Source organism: Spea bombifrons, chromosome 7, assembly GCF_027358695.1.
Source record: "Spea bombifrons isolate aSpeBom1 chromosome 7, aSpeBom1.2.pri, whole genome shotgun sequence".
NCBI classification, from domain to species: Eukaryota; Metazoa; Chordata; class Amphibia; order Anura; family Pelobatidae; genus Spea; species Spea bombifrons.
In genome coordinates, this window is record NC_071093.1 from 25,746,134 (window position 1) to 25,765,692 (window position 19,559).

The 19,559-nt window shown below is 41.7% G+C and overlaps 1 protein-coding gene across 1 annotated transcript in view; it reads right to left on the reverse strand.

The window, feature by feature from the left end:
* Positions 1-6,618, reverse strand: part of CARD11 (caspase recruitment domain family member 11) — an 84,797-nt gene extending 78,179 nt beyond the window's left edge. Inside the window, exons 1-2 of the mRNA XM_053470704.1 lie at positions 6,411-6,618; positions 5,806-5,943 (exon numbers count right to left, since the gene is read on the reverse strand). Of these exons, the coding sequence (XP_053326679.1) occupies positions 5,806-5,943; positions 6,411-6,612 (340 nt within the window). The 5' untranslated portion in view covers positions 6,613-6,618. The remainder of the gene's footprint in view (positions 1-5,805; positions 5,944-6,410) is intronic.
* Between the last annotated feature and the right edge of the window lie 12,941 nt (positions 6,619-19,559).

A 19,559-nucleotide genomic window follows, 5' to 3' on the forward strand; every position in this document is an offset into this window, starting at 1 on the left:
GGAAAATGATATAAAAGATATCCAAAGCCTTGAAAATGCCAGTCAGTATTGTTCAATCACTTATTAAGAAGTAGTAAATTCTCTTGATACCAAGCCAAGGTCGGGTAGACCAAGAAAGATTTCAGCCACCACTGCCAGAATAGTTGTTCGGGATACAAAGAAAAACCCACAGGTAACCCCAGGAGAAATACAGGCTGCTCAGGAAAAAAGATGGTGTGGTTGTTTCAAGGAACACAATATGTCAATATCGCAACAAAAATGTAATGCATGGTCGCGTTGCCAGAAAGAAGCCTTTACTGTGGCAATGCTACAAAAAAGCCAAGTTACAATATGCCCAACAACACCTTGACAACAACACCTTGACATGCCTCACAGCTTCTGGCACCCTGCAATTTGGAGTGACGAGACCTAAATAGAGCTTTATGGTCACAACCATAAGCGCTATCTTTAGAGAGGGGTCAACAAGGCCTAAAGGAAAGAGAATACAATCTCCACTGTGAAGCATGGTGGTGGCTCACTGATGTTCGGGCGTGTGTGCTCAAAAGGCATAGGAAATCTTGTGAAAATTGATGGCAAGATGAATGCAGAAAGTTGACACTCCAATGGGTACAGCAGAAAAAGGTGAAGGTTTTAGAGTGGCCATCACAGTCTCCTGACCTTAATATTGTCGAGCCATTCTGGGGAGATCTCAAACGTGCGGTTCATGCAACACGACCAAAGACTTTGCATGGCCTGGATGTATTTTGCCATGACGAATGGGCAGCTATACCACTTGCAAGAATTTAGGGCCTCATAGACAACTATTACAAAAGACTGCACACTGTCATTAATGCAAAAAGGGGACAATACAAAGTTTTTAAGAACTAAGGGTATGCAGACTTTTGAACAGGGGTAATTTCATTGTTTTCTTTGTTGCCATGTTTTGTTTTATGAGTGTGCCATTCTGTTACAACTTACAGTTTTATATGAATCCTATAAGAAATAAAAGAAACATGTTTTGCCTGCTCACTCATGTTTTCTTTAACCCCTTAAGGACAATGGGCGGTCCCTAAACCCATTGAAAACAATGCATTTTGAGCCCACACATGTACGGGCTTTGTCATTAAGGGGTTAAAAATGCTACATATATCACAACTTCTGCAAACTTTTGACCACAACTGTAACATAGAAACATAGAATGTATCAGAATATTAGGACCGTTCAACCCATCTAGTCTGCCAATTTCTAAATACTAGATCATTACTCCCTGGTCTTATCTTATATCTAGGATAGCCTTATGCCTATCCTAGATATAAGATAAGCCTCCTCCACTCTATTAACCTCTACCACTTCTGCTGGAGGGCTATTCCATGCATTCACTCCCCTCACTGCCCCTCTAATTTAACCCCTTACGGATCAGACAAGATGGGCATTCTTCAGATACCATTATTGATCATATCATCTCAATTTCTATAAAAAAAACATAATAAAATATGATGAAAAATTAAAAAAATACACTTTTTCTCACTTTTATTTGAAAAATATTTTACTCTAAAACCTGCTAAACAGATTCTACTACTTGTCCTGAGTTTAGAAATACCCAATGTTTTCATGTTTTTTTGCTTTTTTCTGCAAGTTATTGGGCAATAAGTACAAGTGGCATTTTACTATTTTCCAAATCTTGTCATTTTGCCCCATGTGCTATTCCAGGTATCTTTAACCCCTTCAGGACCGGGATTTTGATACTAACGTGTATCGCTAAAGGACCAGAGCCGTTTTTGTGTTTTTGCCATATCTTTCTTCAACTGTAATTTCTCTCTTATCAATTGGTGCACCCACACAAATCATATATTGTTTTTTTCAGCACAAGTAGGGCTTTCATTTGAAACCATATTAAGCTGGGTAGTACATTGTTTTGTTTGAAATAAACTGGAAAAAGTGGGGAAAAAATGAAAAAAATGCATTTTTTTACAGTTTTGTATACATACAAATTGTACACACATTGAACCAATGGGAAAAAATTATCCCAAATATATTCATTAAGTTGTCCTGATTTGGAAACCACCCAACATGGCCAGGATTTTTATCTATTTTGACCAGTATAGGGCAAATATTGCAAGGCATGCATTACGTTTTTGAAATGTAATTTTTTTCAAATTTGGCATGGTAGTCTAATAACTGGAATAGTTGTCACAGATACTGATTATCCCCCCAAAATTATATGTTTATGAACAGTAGATATGTCAAGGTGTACAACTAGGGTCATTTTGACACTTTTCAAACAGGGATTTTATCGCCAATTGCTGCCAAATTTTGAGGTATTTTTATATTTTTATGTTTTTTTTGCATATGTTGCAATGTTGCTTTAGATTTTATATTATATTTTGTATAGAATATGTGCAACTGCAGAACAAAACACCAAATTGTGTTCACCAACATCCCCCGGTTCCAACAAGGCCTCACATGCATGGTTCATGCATTTTTTGAGGAAGCTATGAGGGCAAAACTGGAACATGCGCATTTTAGTTTTCAAATTTGGAATTTTCAGAAATTGGTTTCCTGGGCCCATATCCCATTTGGGACATTTTGGAAGCCCCCCACTGTAAATTACCCCATAAAAGTATATATTTATGAACAGTAGACAAGTCAAGGTGTTCAACTAGGGTAGTTTTGACAGTTTTCAGCCAGCCATTTCTTTACTGATGTCTGCCAAACTTCACAGGGAAATTATTTTATTGCATTTTTAACGCATACATTTCAATGTTGCACTGAATTTCTTGCACAGCATAAGTGCAACAGTGGAAGAAAACACCACATTTTGTTCACCAACATCCCATGATTCCAACAAGGCCTCACATGCATAGTTCATGCATTTTTTGAGGAAGCTATGAGGGCAAAACTGGAACATGTTCATTTACATTTTTTTTAATATTTTTTTTTCATCAGATTACTTGTAAGTGACAGGTTTAGGCCGCTGACATCAATCAGGGAGACCGATCAATAATCAGCAACTTAAAATGTCACCGACAAGTGATCAGATAATAATTATGATTTTTTTATTAATTAATAATTTGTGTTTTTTCATAATTAACCTAGATGACCCCTCTCTCTTTGTAGAGCAGGGTCATCCATGGGCTGCCATAATGATCCGATCACTCCTATTGGCCAGGAGCGATCTGATCAGCCCAGCCCAGCATTTGACCTGGAAGCACCCTGGACTTTCAGGTCAGTGCTGTTATTTTTTTTTATTATTATTATTTTATTAATTATTTATTTATTTATTTATTTTTATTTTTCTTTATTATTATTATTTTTTAATTTTTTTTTAACTCTTTCAATGCTGATGCTCCATTGAAGCACAGCATTGACTGATATTTAGTCCCCACAAGCTTGTGGGGACTAATATTAACCCCTGCAATGCTGCGAGGGGGGGTCATACACAATCGCAGCATTGAAGGGGTTAATTGAGGAAGAGGGGGGGTAGGGGTTAACTGAGCAACGGAGGGGGTGGGGGGGCTGGTCTCCACACTCATGTGGAGACCAAAGAACCCTGTCTCCCTGTCCCTGAAGCTGCCTCTGGCAGCTGGGACACAATCTCCAATAGACTGGAGATTGTAGGGGAGGAGTCTCTCTGATCAGTCCTACAGGACTGATCAGAGGACTTCTGGGGGGTCGTTTTTGCTGTTGCTGGTCTGCCTGGGCTTCCAGGCAGACCACCAGCAGCAGAGCCCCCTACAAAACGGCAATTAACCCCTTCAATGCCGCGATCGCGGCATTGAATGGCGCGATTGCGGCATTGAAGGGGTTAACGCTGCACTGACGCTCTCATGGAGCGATCAGGCAGCAGGGGGGTGTTGGATCAGGTCCCCACACTTGTGTGGGGACCCATTCAACACCCCCCCCCCTTCCCTGAAGCTGCCTGTGGCAGCTGAAACCGCAATTGCAGATTTTTCTGCAATCGCTGTTTCTGCCTACAAAATCACTCCGTGGGAGTGATCGTAGGCTTGGGGGCGGACTTAGACAGGCTGTGCTGTCTGCCCAGGAGTCCTGGGCAGACAGCAGCAGCAGCGCCTCCACGATCACCGCGATTGTGGTGATGTGGGGGCGTTTTTTGGAGGAGACGTACCTGGTACGTCCCGGTCTACCGGTGACTGTTAACCAGGAAGTACCAGGTACGTCCCGGTACGGAAGGGGTTAAAGCCAGCCAATGTAATTTACCCCATCAAACCATATATTTTTGAAAACTAGACACCTCAAGGTATTTCAAATGTACCCACATTTTAACCCTTTCCATGCACTAATTCTACTTCCACCCTTTGTCAAACTTTGTGGTAGTAATTTATTTTGTGTTTTTTTGCACTTCAGGTATGGATTTACAGCTCCTGGTTTATGTCACTTTCAAACAACCTGATATGCGTTCAGCAACATTTCCCGATTACAGTGATACCCCACATGCATGGGTTTGTTGGGTTGTTTGGGAGGTATAATGCCACATTTGGGAAGTGTGCATTTTTAAACTTGGAACGTTGACATCTGGTCCTACTGCCCCATGTCCTAATAGGGCCATCTTTGAAGCCAGCTAATTTAACTTACCCCATCAAACCATATATTTAAAAAAAATAGACAGCCCAATGTATTTCAAATGCTAGTATTTTAACCCCTTCCATGCATGTGATTCTACCACCAGCCTTCACACAAATTGTAATTCAGGTATAACAACACCCCAATATGTCAAACAACACCCCAATATGTGTTCAGCAACATCTTGATTACAGTAATACCACCCATGCATGGGTTTGTCTGGTGTGGATAAAAGGCCACATTTGGGAAGTGTGCTTTTTTTCCATTTTGGCCAGTCTGTGCCTATGTGCTATCTTTGAACTCGGCCACTCCAGTTTACCCCATCATGGGGTGGGTGTTCAGTGTTGCTGAACGCCTCGCTATCGAGGCATTTCAGCTACACCATTGAAGTTGAACTGTTTTAAAACATGTACCAGGACCTTTATATTTATAACTAAATTACAAAAAAAAATACTATTACAAAGTTTGACAAAGTGTGGTTGTATAATTAGTGCATGGAAAGGGTTAAAATACCAGCATTTGAAATACCCTAGGGTGTCTGTTTTTCAAAAATATATGGTTTGATGGGGATTAATTGAGTTAACCAGCTTCAAAGATGTTCCAAAGAGGAGATGGAGGCAGAATTACCAGATTTTGAAAAAAAGGTTTGGAAATCATAAAACACTACTTGTACTTATTGCCCAATAACTTACAAAAAACAGCAAAAAAACATAAAAACATTGGGTATTTCTAAACTCAGGACAAATAGTAGAATCTATTTAGCTAGTTTTTTTACTTTCTTTTGTAGGTGAGTAAAAGATTTTTCAAAGAAAAGTCATAAAAGGTTTTTTTTCACATTTTCACCATGTTTTATTTTTTTTTATAGTAAATAAGGTGATATCAAAACATATGGTCTCTGAAGAAAGCCAATCTTGCCCTGAAAAAAACAATATATAACATGTGTGGTTACACTAAATGGGTGAGGAGAAAATTACAGCTGAACACAAGCACCGCAAAAGTGTTAAAGCCTCGGTTCCACAGGGTGCAAAAAGAAAAAATGAGCCCGGTCCTTAAGGGGTTAAAAATACGTTTGTTTTGTTTTTTGGTTTTTTTTCTAAATACATATATATAATTTGAATTGATGTGCTACATGTTCAAAGGAACAAACACTTAGCAAAAAGGCACCAAAAAACTCTGGTCTTTAAGGGTTAACTGGTGCAAAATAACACAAAATAATGCGTTAACCAAAAAAGATACTTCACTCACCCACTATTGTAGAAAATCGTCTAGTTGGCTCTTTTCCAGTAACCAGCTTGTACAGTTCAGGATAGTAAAATTCTAGGCTTTCCAAAAACACAATGTAACCACGTTGACCCTTTGTATGAAGGATATCCAAGAGGCGGCCTGAATAAATATAGTAAGAATATTTGTTGTACTTTCTACATTAATTTTTCCTCAACATACAATAAAGTTCTTGAAAATATATAATTATATACACACATATGTTTAACATCTCTGCAAAAAATACTATTCTGGACCAAGAATTGCTACAGAAACAATGCTTAGTGTAGACTGCATTGCTATAGTTGCTAAACAAAACTACACATTTTTACCAGTTTGGTTGAGACGGTTGCATGAAACACTTTTTTAGGCATGATGTAAATCTAGCATGGAGAATCAAGGTGCTAATTTTTATTATGAACTAAAGACATATATTGTTATACAACTGTTTTAGAATGTTGTTATTTGTTGAAACTACAGTCTGATAAAATTACCAGAGCTTTAGGATATGTGAAGAACTTTTACAGATTACTTGTGGATATTTATTATCACTTTTGCCAGTTAAACATATCATCATTATGGAATCATACCTGAGCGAGTGACCCTAGTTGGAAACAGATGTAAGTTAAGTACTTCTTCTTCATCCTGCTCATCAATAACTTTACACTGTCGTAGGTAAGGTGTTATCTTTGCAGGGTTGATGTAGCGACTCAGAACATGCCTGTTGCATTCAACACCCTCCCAGACTGCTTTATCATCATCATTTTTTAAAATTTCCATATCTTTGTCCATTAAGTAGATCTTACTAGAGTCAACAAATGAGAAGAGAAGCACATTTCAGAGAAAACGCAAAGAGAAACAGGACCTTTAAAATATTTATAACACAGGTGTTAAAGTAAAATGTAATTTCTGTACTTTTCAAGAAAGTCAAATCACATATAAGATTTGGGACTGCAAATATTTTTACTAAACTGATAAAAAAAATACATATATTATAGATTGTATGACCAAAAGTACGCGGGCAACCCAACTAATTATTGAGTTTAGGTGTTTCAGCTACACCCATTGCTAACAGGTGTACCAAATCAAACACATAAGCATGCCATCTCTATAGACAAACATTGGCAGTAGAATGGGCTATACTGAAATGTCACAGTTAACTCTGGAACAGTGGAAACATGTTCTAAGGAGTGGAAGGATACTGGTCTGGGCCAGTATTTAGGGTTTGGGCAAGGTCCCTTAGTTCCAGTGAAGGATAATGTTAATGCTCCCTCATACAAAGACATTTTAGACAATGGTATGCACAAAGCAAGGTACATAAAGACATTTTGTTGTAGAGGAATTCTAATGGCCTACACAGAGTTCCACTGAACACCTTTTGGCATTAACTGTAATGACAATGTGTCTCTGGGGCAGGAGACATAGGGGGCAATGTACGTAAAGTAATGCCTACTGGAGTTACCTAGCACAACTAACAATACACCTGCACTATTAACAGCTTTGACTTTACACTTTGATAGGAATTGGACCTGGACCTTGATTTGGGTTTGGTGCACTTACATTCCATTCCTAACCTGCTCTCCCATACGCAGCAAAGCTGATTAAGGCAAAACTAGAACGACATGCAGGCTCTATTTTGCCCCTGCCATGAGCTGGCCCTTACATGAGTCCTGGGCATTCATTCCGGATAGATTTGTGGAAAAAGAGAAGCACCTCTCTTTCTCCAGGAATCTGCATTACTGGCTACTTGTGGTGCACTTCCACAAAGAGCGGAGCCACAGGAGCAACCTCTCTCCTATTCCTCCAATTGGGAGGAGAGGGTGTGCCCAGACAGTCTTCCCTTTTTAGGAAGCAGTAATATAATTGGTAGGGGGGGTCAGCCCTTTGTGAACAACTTTAGACCAGCCTGTGTGCAGCCTGTCCCTAAGTGCTAATGTTGCAACCCCTGGCACCCAGGCATATCACCCACCAAATAGAGCATCTATGATCTTTCTAGTATAGTTGACATGGATGACTGATCTTAGTGAAAATGGCTGAATTTACACTCTTTGTTGTTTTAATCACAGATAAAACATTTGAAATGGGGTACAAAGCAAAACATATACAAGTAGGTACTTGGTATACACAATTGTGAGTTTAGTCATGTCTAGGGCAGCACAATACATCAATACACCACTGACCACATGTCAGCCTTTTTACGAAGCAGGGGAAATTGGGAATTCTTACCTGGGAATTCTTTTTCCTTGTCCATTCCCACAGTGGCACAGATGGAGAGATGGCTCCGCCTACCAGGTAGGGTAGGAAACTATAAAAAAGGAGCTAAAAAGACAGACTCAGACAGCCAATGTGAAAACAAAGTAGAATTTAATGGGTGGGAGCTAAATGTGACACCGTGGGAATGGACAAGGAAAAATAATTCCCAATTTCCTTGCCATTCCAGGTGGCACAGATGAAGAATAAGCGAGATAGGGTGGGAAGGATTCCAGTCTAAAGGACGCGTCGACCAAACTGCGAGTCTTCAGAGGCTTGGAGCCTGTGGTGCCTAACAAATGTATGGATTGATTTCCAGGTTGCTGCCTGACAGATAAGAGGGGTTCATGCAGGAGAGTTCTGCCCATGAAGTTGAGACTGATCTAGTCGAATGCGCCCTCAGGCCAGAGGGAGGATCTTGTCCCGCAGATCTATAACATTCAGAGATGGCGTCTTTGATCCAACAAGCTATGGAAGCCTTGGACACCGACATCCCTTTTCGGGCGCCGGCAAAAGGTAGGAAAAGGGCATTAAACTTTTTCTGTGAGTGAGTACGAGACAGGTAAATCTGGATACATCTCCACAGGTCTAGAGTGTGGAGTGCCACTTCCTTAGGATTCTTTGGGTCTGAACAGAAGTCAGGACAATATCCTGATCCGAGTGAAATCTCAAGACCACCTTCGGAAGAAATTCCAGCGACTTTCGAAGGACCACTCTATACAGGAGAATCATGAGGAAAGGTTCCAATCTGGAGAAAGCCTGGAGTTCGCTAACCCTCCTAGTGGAAGTGATAGCCACCAGGAGGACAACCTTGTAGGTGAGTAGCTTCAGAGAGGTCTTTTCCAGAGGCTCAAAGTGCTGAGAGGCGAGTTGTCTTAAAATAAGATTAAGGTCCCAGGGTGGGACTGATGAATGGGACCTAGGATGAAGTCTGCACATTCACTTGGACAGTCTTGCAATCTAGGGATGTTCTGCCAGCTTGTAATCCAAAAAACTGCTAAAAGCCAAAATCTGGACTTTGATCGTAACAGGCTTCAAACCGCCCTCAAAGCCGTCTTGGAGGAATTGTAGCACCTGCTGGATGGAGAGGGAGGATATCTTATTTACCCTCCACCAGGTTCCAAAGGTACTCCAGATCTTCTGGTATTTGGCTGAAGTGGTATTCTTTCTGCTGGAGAGGATAGTCTCAACCACTGATGTAGAGGTCAGAATCTCCATCTCAGAAGCCAGGCCGAATGGTTGAGAAGGGAAGGATCCAGATGGAGATTAGGACCCTGGAGGAGAATGTCCTTCAGCTGTGGGAGACGAATTGGCCCGTCTATGGCCAGGTGGTAAGGTCTGAAAACCAGATCTGTCTTGGCCAGAAGGGAGCAATAATTATGAACTTGTGAGGGCTCTCCTTTATCTTCCAAATGACTCTGGAGATAAGAGGTATTGGGGGAAAAATGTATGCCAGATCATAGTCTCAGGTCTGCGAGAGAGCTTCTAGGGCCTGAGGCTGCCCCTCTGGAGACAAAGAAAATAACTCCTCTACCTGCATGTTTCACCTTGAGGTCATCAAGTATATCTGGGGTCTGCCCCATTTGCTTGTGATGAGATTGAAAACATCCTTGTTCAGGCTCCACTCCCCAGGGTGCACGGCGTGTCTGCATAGGTAGTCTGCCTCCTGATTCGAGGACCGCTTGATGTGAACAGCAGAGAGTGTGCACTGGTTGAGCTCTGCCAATCTGCAGATTCTTGCAGTAAGGGTCTGTAGGTGACTGCTTCTTGTGCCTCCCTGGAGAGAAATGCCACGACTGTGATATTGTCTGAAAGGATCCATGACCGGTCTGTGGCGCATGGTGTGACAGAACCCTCCATCACTGGGGTCCCTGGAGAGGCCTGAGAGCCAGCCTCCTCCCTATCGACTATGGGCCCAGGCCTTGTAGAGACTTCTGTATGTGGATACAGGGGTTCAGTCTGCTGATGTACCCCATGTTTTAGCACTCAGAGTCTCAGAACTGTAACGTCAGCTGGACATCCTGTGGTAGGAAGAAGGCTGATTATCTGTACATTGTTAAGTGTTTCCCATGTTATTGTGTGAGTTAGCCCTTGTCTTAAGACCCCTTGTAGGTATGACTAGGTGTCACTGCTGCATACCTAATTATCAATTACACAACAGGTAGCTGTTAATCCTGTGAGCTCCTGTTATCCCTGTGTCCTGGCCATTGTCTGTCTTAAGCCAATTATATGTCTATCGCCATTCCACGTCTACGTCCCCAATTAATATAATTATTTAGTGTTGCAGGATGGTAATTAGATCAACATGGTAATTAGATTGACATGGTAATTAGATCATGTGATATTTGTCTTGCCCCTTTTCTTACTTGTGTATATATGGCTCTGTCTTTGGTTTTAAAAAATGAGTCCTGCTTTCACCTCAACATGAGTGTTGCCTGATGTTTGGGGTGGGCTGTAGCCACGCTGTGTAGCTAAGCTTCGGATAGCCATAGTGCCAATGCGGCTTCGGTGCAGCGACGTCCCTCCTTCTATCTACAACGCTGGTTCTGCCTGGTGCTGAAGGGGTTACTTGTTGGTGTCCCGGCAGGAGGAAGCAACGTTTGGCGGGAGTACCCAGTCGGGGTACAGGTCGGTCCTGTCACACATGGTTGGGGACAAGAACTTTAGAGCTCTCCAGACCACCAGCAACTCTAGATAATTGATGTGTAAGCCTGTTTCTTGTGAGGACCAAAGTCCCTGGGCGATCGCTTTCCACATAACAGCTCCCCAGTCTCTGGAACTGGCGTCGGTCAAGAGGACTATCCAGTCTTCCATGTAAGGCCTTTGGAGAGATTCCTGTCCAACAGCCACCATCTAAGCAAGGTCAGAACGAAGGGGGAGAGGAGGACCTTTTTGTGCAATGACGTTGTGAATCTGTCCCAGTAATCCAGCAGGAGCTGCTGTGGGGGTCTTGAGTGAGCTCCCAATGGACCACTGAAAGAGATGAAGTCATCAGGCCCAGTAAAGACATTATGCATCTGATGGACACCTTCTTGTTGTTCAATACAGAGTGGATGAAATCTTTCAGCCTTCTGATCTTGTCTCCTGGGAGAACCGTCTTCTGGGTCTCTGAATCTAAAATCATTCCTAAGAAGGTAAGTCTTCTGCTTGAAAGGAACTGTGACTTCTTTAAGTTAATCAACCATCCCAGCCTCTGGCGGACACGAAGAGTTTCTGACAAGCGGGACTGCAGTAGTGGTTTTGAGGCTGCTATGAGAAGCCAATCGTCTAAGTAGGGGACTACCTTTATGCTTTTCTGTCTGAAGAAGGCTGTGACCACCAACATGATCTTTGTGAAGACTCGTGGTGCAGAGGCTACCCCAAATGGGAGAGCTTGAAATTGGTAATGACGGTTCCCTTGAGGGGAAGGGACAGCCAGTTGGAAGTATCTCTGATGGTCTCTTCTGATGGGAATGTGCAGGTAGGCGTCCTGAAGATCCATAGAGACCATGAAGTCCCCTAAAGATATGATCTCTGTGGTGGATCTCAGGGATTCCATTTGAAATCTGACGTATGGTATGCAGGTGTTGACTGAACGCAGGTTGAAGCTCAACCTGAATTTCCCGGATGGTTTTGGTACCACAAAAGTTAGGGAGTAGGTACCTTCCCCTATTTCCCAGTGAGGGACCAGAATTAGAGCCCTCTTGTGAATGAATTCTTGCAGCGTGGAAAGGAATCCTGCTCTTCTCAGAGGATCTGCTGGTGTAATCCAATGTAATCTCTTCCCAGCCTCCGACTTGAGGGTGACTGGCATCAGAATCGTCTAGCTTTATCCTCTTTACCTCTTCCCCTACCCCTCTGGGGTCTACCACTTGAGTAGGGTTTGTCACAAAAGGACTGGGAATCCTGTCTTGTGTACGAAGATCTGTAGTTATCCGTCTCTCTCGGCGGTCAAAAAAAGTTGGACCTGAAAACAGGGCAGGCCTCTCCTCTGAGGCAACCAATACTTGTCCCCCGTAGTGGATTCCAGGATAGAGTCAAGCTCACTCCCGAAGAGTAGGTTTCCCTGAAAAGGGATGCTGCAGAGCCTGTGTTTTGAAGCATTATCTGCAATCCACCATTTCAGCCAAAGTGCTCTTCTAGATACAGCTGACAATGCCGTGGCCTTAGCAGACGTACGGATTCAATAGCAGCGTCTGAAATAAAGTCAACTGCCAAGCAAGTATCATACAAGTTTCTGGTGACCTGTTCCATCCCAGATATAGAGGCAAGGTCTTCTACAGCCTCATCTATCCAGAGCTTAATAGCACAGGAGGTAGAGGCAATGGCAATTGATGAACAAAAATTAGGCGCAGCTGCTTCTAAGAACCTCTAAGAGCCCTTTTGTCCATCGGGTCCTTAAAATGTGATGCATCTTCCAATAGAATTGCCATTTTCTTAGTAGCCTTGGCTACTGCTGCATCCACCTTGGGGACTTCCCAGGAATCTGTAGTTTTCTTATCAAATGGGAACAGCTTCCTTTTTTGGTTTGAAGTAAGAAACTTCCTGTCTGGGTGCTTCCATTGCTCAGAGATGATAGCCAAAAGGGAATCATGAACAGGGAAAGTCTGTGTTTTTTGGAATGACCTTGAAAAGGATCCGGTATTGATTCTGGTACCTCATCCTTCAGGTTTAATGTCGATCTGAGATGAGTTTTCCTTTTTCTTCGACTGCGAAGAATTTATCCTCTTTAATTACCCCTTCCTCATCCAAAGAAGGAGGGACATTAGAATGGAAATCAAAATCCATGTAAGAATCCGGGTATTCATCTGGAACACCTCGTGATAAGAGTAGAGTCACCCTTTGAGTTCTTGCTGGGAAATGGCTGCATGAGAGGTGTTGGCCATAGCTCTGAAGCAGTCAAAAGTTGATTGCAGTTCCTCCTTTAGGTGTCCCAATAGTGTTTATATACAATATATAAAACTATGAATAGGTCACAAACATTCTTGGTAAAGACCTATAACAGGGGTAGGCAACCTTCGGCACTCCAGGTCTTGTGGACTACATCTCCCATAATGCTCTTACAGTCATAATGCTGGAGTGCCCAAGGTTGCCTACCCCTGACCTATAACATAGTCCCAACTGTGACCACACCCTGTGAAACAAATTTTGGAGGCTTTGAATATATAATTGCACAAATAAGTGAGCTATATCCCAGGATTGAACAAAACAGAGATAGGCAAAGTGCCCACACAAGGACATGGGTAACCATGGCTTGTGGAAGTGTTTGATGCCAATTGCACATTTTAATGTTGTGCCTGTTACAAACGCCATTGTTCCCTACCCCTGCATGTAAGAGATGCTTTTATAGCTTAATTACCGGCATGCTTTCAATTTGAATTAGTTCACTGAGAGAGAATGCCAATGAGTGTGTTAAACTGAAAACTAAGCAAGAATTCCACACAATGATGTATACAACTAGCTATACCTGGGAACTTTCCGGGTTTGGCGGGTTAGCACCACTTCAACGGGTCAAGACCCGAATCCTCCAGGTCCCGGGATCGGAATCTTGACACTCTTCGCCCATTTTCCCTTTAAATGAGAGTGTTTCCCGCTGCCACCAGCGTGAACGCCCCCAACGTCAGTGGGAACTCCCACTGACATCACCGGGAACACCCCCGATGTCAGCAGGAACTCCCACTGACATCAGCAGGACATCCCACAGACATCAGCAGGACATCCCACTGTCGTCACGGGACCGCCCGTGGGTAGTCCTGGCCGCATGCTGCAAGGGACGACCCCGGGTAGCCGGAGCCCAGAACTTCCCAGGTATGCAACTAGCCCCAAAACCTTTTTAAAATGAAATTACAAAATTGTTTGTTACAGTGCGTATGAACATGGCATGCGTCTCAACAATTCTCAATTTCAGTGACATTGCATATATTTTTTTAAATGCTTCTGTGTGATGTTATGCATGTACAGGAGTCACCAAATATAAACTCAAAAATGCATGACAGTTTGCATGACAGAGACTGGGAGAACACCACAAATCTATCCATAGATTGGATGCTATACCACAAAGCAGAGTTTTCTTTGTGCAACACAGATCATTAGTATTTCATTCGATCAATCAATTAATCGGATAAAAAAAACTATATTTATTTAACCCCTTAACGACAAAACCTGTACATGTACGGGTTTGCAGTGAAATGTAATAATGACAAAGCCCATACATGTACAGGCTGCTATTAAACAACTGCATCGCAACGATCGCCATGTCACGTGACACCGGTGCTCCATCATAGAAGCCCCAGCGGAACTGGAGGGCAGAAGCCGGAGGTTGTCCACGTGTATTGTGCAGCCGCCCACCGGCTGCCAGAGAGGAATATCCTCTGCAGCGCTGAAGGGCACCTGGATCCTCCTCTCTGGCAGACGGTGAACGTCTGCACAATGCACGCAGACAACCTCCGCTTCTGCCCTCCACGTCCGCTGGGGCTTCTATGATGGAGCACCACAAGGTCATGTCATGCCAGCACTTCATCATGGAAGCCCCGGCGGATGTGTTATAGTCCGACCCCTATTTGAGGTCGGATTATAAAACGGGTATTTTTCAGAGCATTTGCTCTGAAAAAAAACCCTGATCTTATATTCGATTTTATCGATTCAACTAATCGATAATGAAAATCATGGACAACGGTTTTCATTTTCGATTTTATCGATTAGTCAGACCTCTATTTTAGGTTGGATTATAAGATGATCTTGAATATAAGACAAGGGATATTTTTAAGAGCATTTGCTCTGAAAAAAACTTGTCATATTTGAGCAAATACAGTAAATACACAGGTATATGTTACATATCTTTACAGAGAGGTAGGGGTAAGGCATAGGCATATGTAAATATAATGTGAATATAATGGTTAAAACAAGTGGGGTTAGTGGTAAATGCAGAACTACCTAGAGAACAATAGTTTGTTTTGTCTTGCTTCTATGCAGAATAAACTGAGAATGCTAAACAAGTTTATGTGTACATAGTAAAATATCACATGATAAAAGAAAACAACAGCTGTTCATCCTGCTATTTTTGACTATGTGGATTCATACTTTTACCACCTCCACGGTGGGGTATATAAACCATACATGCCAAAATTAACATTAGCATGACTGCTCACATACTATTTGAAGTGATCTAGATGGCCTGTTTGGTTCCTGGACCCACAGTTTTCACATTTCAGTGCAAAATTAACTGAATTATCAATGCCGGAAATGTTTTCATCATTTATGGTTGTACATGACAAAAACGCTGACACTGCTGCTACTTCCTTTTTTTTGTGTAAGTGAGGCAGAGAAGTGGTGTATAAGTCTAATGCAAACCTTGTACATATATAAGACAGTCACAGGTGTTTCTAAGAGAGTACATTTTTGTACACTTTAAACATATACATTTGGCACCACTACAAAAGCATCATTACTAAATGAAACAAATAAATGTTATCTTTGTTTTAGTCTCAGGAATCTTCTAGAACCTGTACAGGGCATTAGATATTTCCTTTATGATATTGTTGCTTTATAATTGTGTGTGTATATGTGTGTGTGTGTATATATAGATAGATAGATAGATAGATAGATAGATAGATAGATAGATAGATAGATAGATAGATAGATAGATAGATAGATAGATATAGATATATATATATATATATATTTTAAGAAAATAAATCTTACCTTTGTAAAAAGTCCTTCACATGAGTTCAAAATCTATTGATTATTTTTCCATCAATGTAATGTAGTTAACCCCACTGCACAAAATCAGTTTATCCAAGTCTGGAAAGATGCATAATAGCCAAAGAGCTAGACAGAAGTATTGAAAACTAAAAGCTTAGTGAGTCATAACTTGGGCGGGGCAACAAAAGGGAAATGAAAGAAAAGAAGCCTACAGGAAACCAAAAAAATATTGCAAATGTGATATATTATATGCTTGCTTTGTGTCCTGTAGGTAGCAGACACTGAAATATGTGTAATGCATGGAGCACTGTTTTTAGAAATATATATGAGTCTGTAGAATAGTGGCGTATTTTGTTAATGCTCACAAGAAACACAAATTCTAAAATAATTAGATCTTTTATGTAGTTTTCTTGAAACAATCATAAACAAAAAAGAAACCATAGCTCTTGCCAATGCATGATACAAATACTATAAACACCTGACTGATACAGGGTGACTTAATACAAGGCAGTGACATGACCCTAAAACTTTTATTCACAGGACCCTATGATACCACCAACACCCCCAGTTAAAAAAGGAATGGGCATGGAGTGGGGCGTGTTACCAATGATTTGACATTAAGAAGAGAGATACCACATGTCAATGGACTGCAGAGAAGACATAATGTGTGAGGAGGGGGACAAAGCATGGTAGGCCCTGAGGGCCAACTAGGAATACTGCACTTGCACCCAGCAGTAGATTAAACATTGACAGTGGCCTAAGGATAACCAAGGAAAGCAGCCCTAGCTGCCCTGGGACTCAACCTCTGTTCTTACAGCTGACCACTAGAATATGGTGTCACACCTTGGTCCTATGCCTTTTAAAAGGACATTCTAGCTAGCATGTACATAGGATAGCTGCATGGTCCCTTTTACATTTTTGTGGTTGATTTATCCTATCCAAGTGCTCCAGTGTCTTTAAACTTCTGTATTTGTGTTTAGCAAGGTGTACAACAGTTGGCGATTTACGATTTACAAATTAAACTAACATTTCAAAAACTTGAGCCTATAAAATAGTTACATTAATCCACATAAATATTCAGAAATATGGTAAACTGTTTCTTTAACAGCAAACAATGGAGCGCATATACATGGGGGAAAAAAATAAATACCAATAGTGTAATATGTAAACCAAATGATAATTAAATAAAGTGTAAGATCCACTCACAAACGGGCTGGATATATGAAGCTCATCAAAAACGGACTCTGGATATACTTGAATATTAGAAGCTGTAAAACCAAGGAGAACCACAATGGTGCAGTATCTTAAAGCCGCAATGAAATAAATCAAAATTGCACTTACATAAAAGAAGTGGCACAACTCAAAGAGTAATGTGCAAATGCCAGATACATAGGATACTCCGGTAGACAGCTGTAAAATATCAAATTTTATTGGTCTCGACGCGTTTCGCCGATAGTACGTCGGCTTCTTCAGGAGACAATAAAACCACTTCTTTTATGTAAGTGCAATTTTGATTTATTTCATTGCGGCTTTAAGATACTTCACCATTGTGGTTCTCCTTGGTTTTACAGCTTCTAATATTCAAGTATATCCAGAGTCCGTTTTTGATGAGCTTCATATATCCAGCCCGTTTGTGAGTGGATCTTACACTTTATTTAATTATCATTTGGTTTACATATTACACTATTGGTATTTATTTTTTTCTCCCATGTATATGCGCTCCATTGTTTGCTGTTGAATTTCGTATACGTCTTAAGGAAGAGTGTTTATGGAAGCTGCTTTTAGTGTGGGGAAGTATTGATTTTATTGTTTCACGTGGAACATTGGTTTTTTTTTTCCTGTTTTTTTCCTGTTTAAACTGTTTCTTTAAGGCAGGTGATATCAAGCTCATAAATTTTAGATTTTTATGCCTAAAGACTATACCATTCTTTAAGTCTTCGAGAGTTAAAGAGAACTTTTCCTACCTGGAATAATATATTGTATTAACACAGCAATATATTTATTGAGAAAATATTTAGTCAGAGAGCAGCACCTGCATTAGTGTGTGGTAGCTTTAAATAGTTGAGCGGGAGGTCCCCGAGCGCAAGTAACGTGATCATGTCTTCTGTCGACATAGCGACACTGCCGAACCAAGAATGCGGCCTGCCTTATAAATATAAGGTTTCACGGAGAGAAGAGGAGGATGCTGGTGGGTAGTCCTGGCTCCCATGGGTAATTGCCTTACAGGACCCTCCCCACAACCTCCGGGAGTGATGAAGAACTGGTTTAAGAAGATGGGGTCTGTGAAAGATCTGTATGCATGCAGGAGCATATACTTGATCAACTGGTTCCCACGAGCGTTCTTCTGGGCTGTAGCCTAATTCGGTTAGGAAAGGGGTTTGCAACCCACGGTTTCACCGAAGAGACATGAAAAACTGTGTTAAGTCGGACTGTTACTGGGTTGATGACTTTTATAATGCTGTTGGGACTAATATATTTGGGCCCAACATTTTTTCGAAAGCATTGGCTCTTTGATAGCCAGACCTTGTCACCACATCGATACTTGGGTGGAGCAGAGTGGTGATGATCCGCATATAGCTTATAGTTCTTTTAGGCTGCAATTAAATTTCGTTTCAAGGTTTGAAACTGCCTTACTAACACAGTCTTTAGGACTGGGGTTTACCCAGCCATGCCTATGGAACTCTGGCCGGGCTATCGCGCAGACTATTCCAGGGGATGTTGTCCCAACATCAGATCACATCACTTTTTGGACCATAACATCCTCAGACCCTAAGACCTCCATTGTACCCCAGGATTGACACCGCTCCCTCGGGATTACCCTGAAATTGTTATGCAGGCCCAGGCCGGACTGGGAATGAAAAGCAGCCCTCGAAACATTTCGACACCAGCCCCATATATATTATCGTGTGGTCGAGCTCTTGTACCCACACGCACCCCTCATGCATACAAATAACTATAAATCATCACATTATTTGTATTAAAATCCCAGAAACCAAAAGAGTTAAAAGGCCCAAATAAATTACAGAGATTAGACATAATGGAATCAAAACATTTGCTACTGCAAAAACTTTTAGATGAAAAAGTTCCAGTTCTGCCAGTCTGTGTATGAAAAAGGTTCTCCCTTAAGAGGATAGGACTGTGAAACCAAAGGGAATTGTCCCCTGTAGAGCAGAATTAAATCATGCCTTACAATTAAATTGGGTTTCACAGACTCTGAAGATCCCAACCACTATCCAAGTTTATGCGGCTATACCTTTGTGATAACATCTGCTTATTGAAATAGAATAAATAACACAAAACCTTTACTTTTCCTCTCACTGATTTCTGGGACTAGAATGTTTTGTCCTCTGAACTGACTACAAATTCAGGAGGGTGTTTTATCTCTGGATAAGTAAAAATTACATAGTTCCATTTATTCCTACAGTAAGTAAAGTGCCGGGAGACAGACAACCAAATACACACCAGGACGGGCTCTGCCACACCGACACCCAAACACACACACCCATCAGGACAGGCTCTGCCACACTGACACCCAAACACACACCAGGACAGGCTCTGTTACGCTGACACACAGACACACACACACACACCAGGACTGGCTCTGTCACACCGACACCCAAACACACACACAAGGACAGGCTCTGCCACACTGACACTCAAACACACACACAAGGACAAGCTCTGCCACACCCACACCCGCACCAGGACAGGCTCTGCCACATGACACCCAAACACACACACCAAGACAGGCTCTGCCACACTGACACCCAAACATGCACACGCCAGGACAGGCTCTGCCACACTGAGAC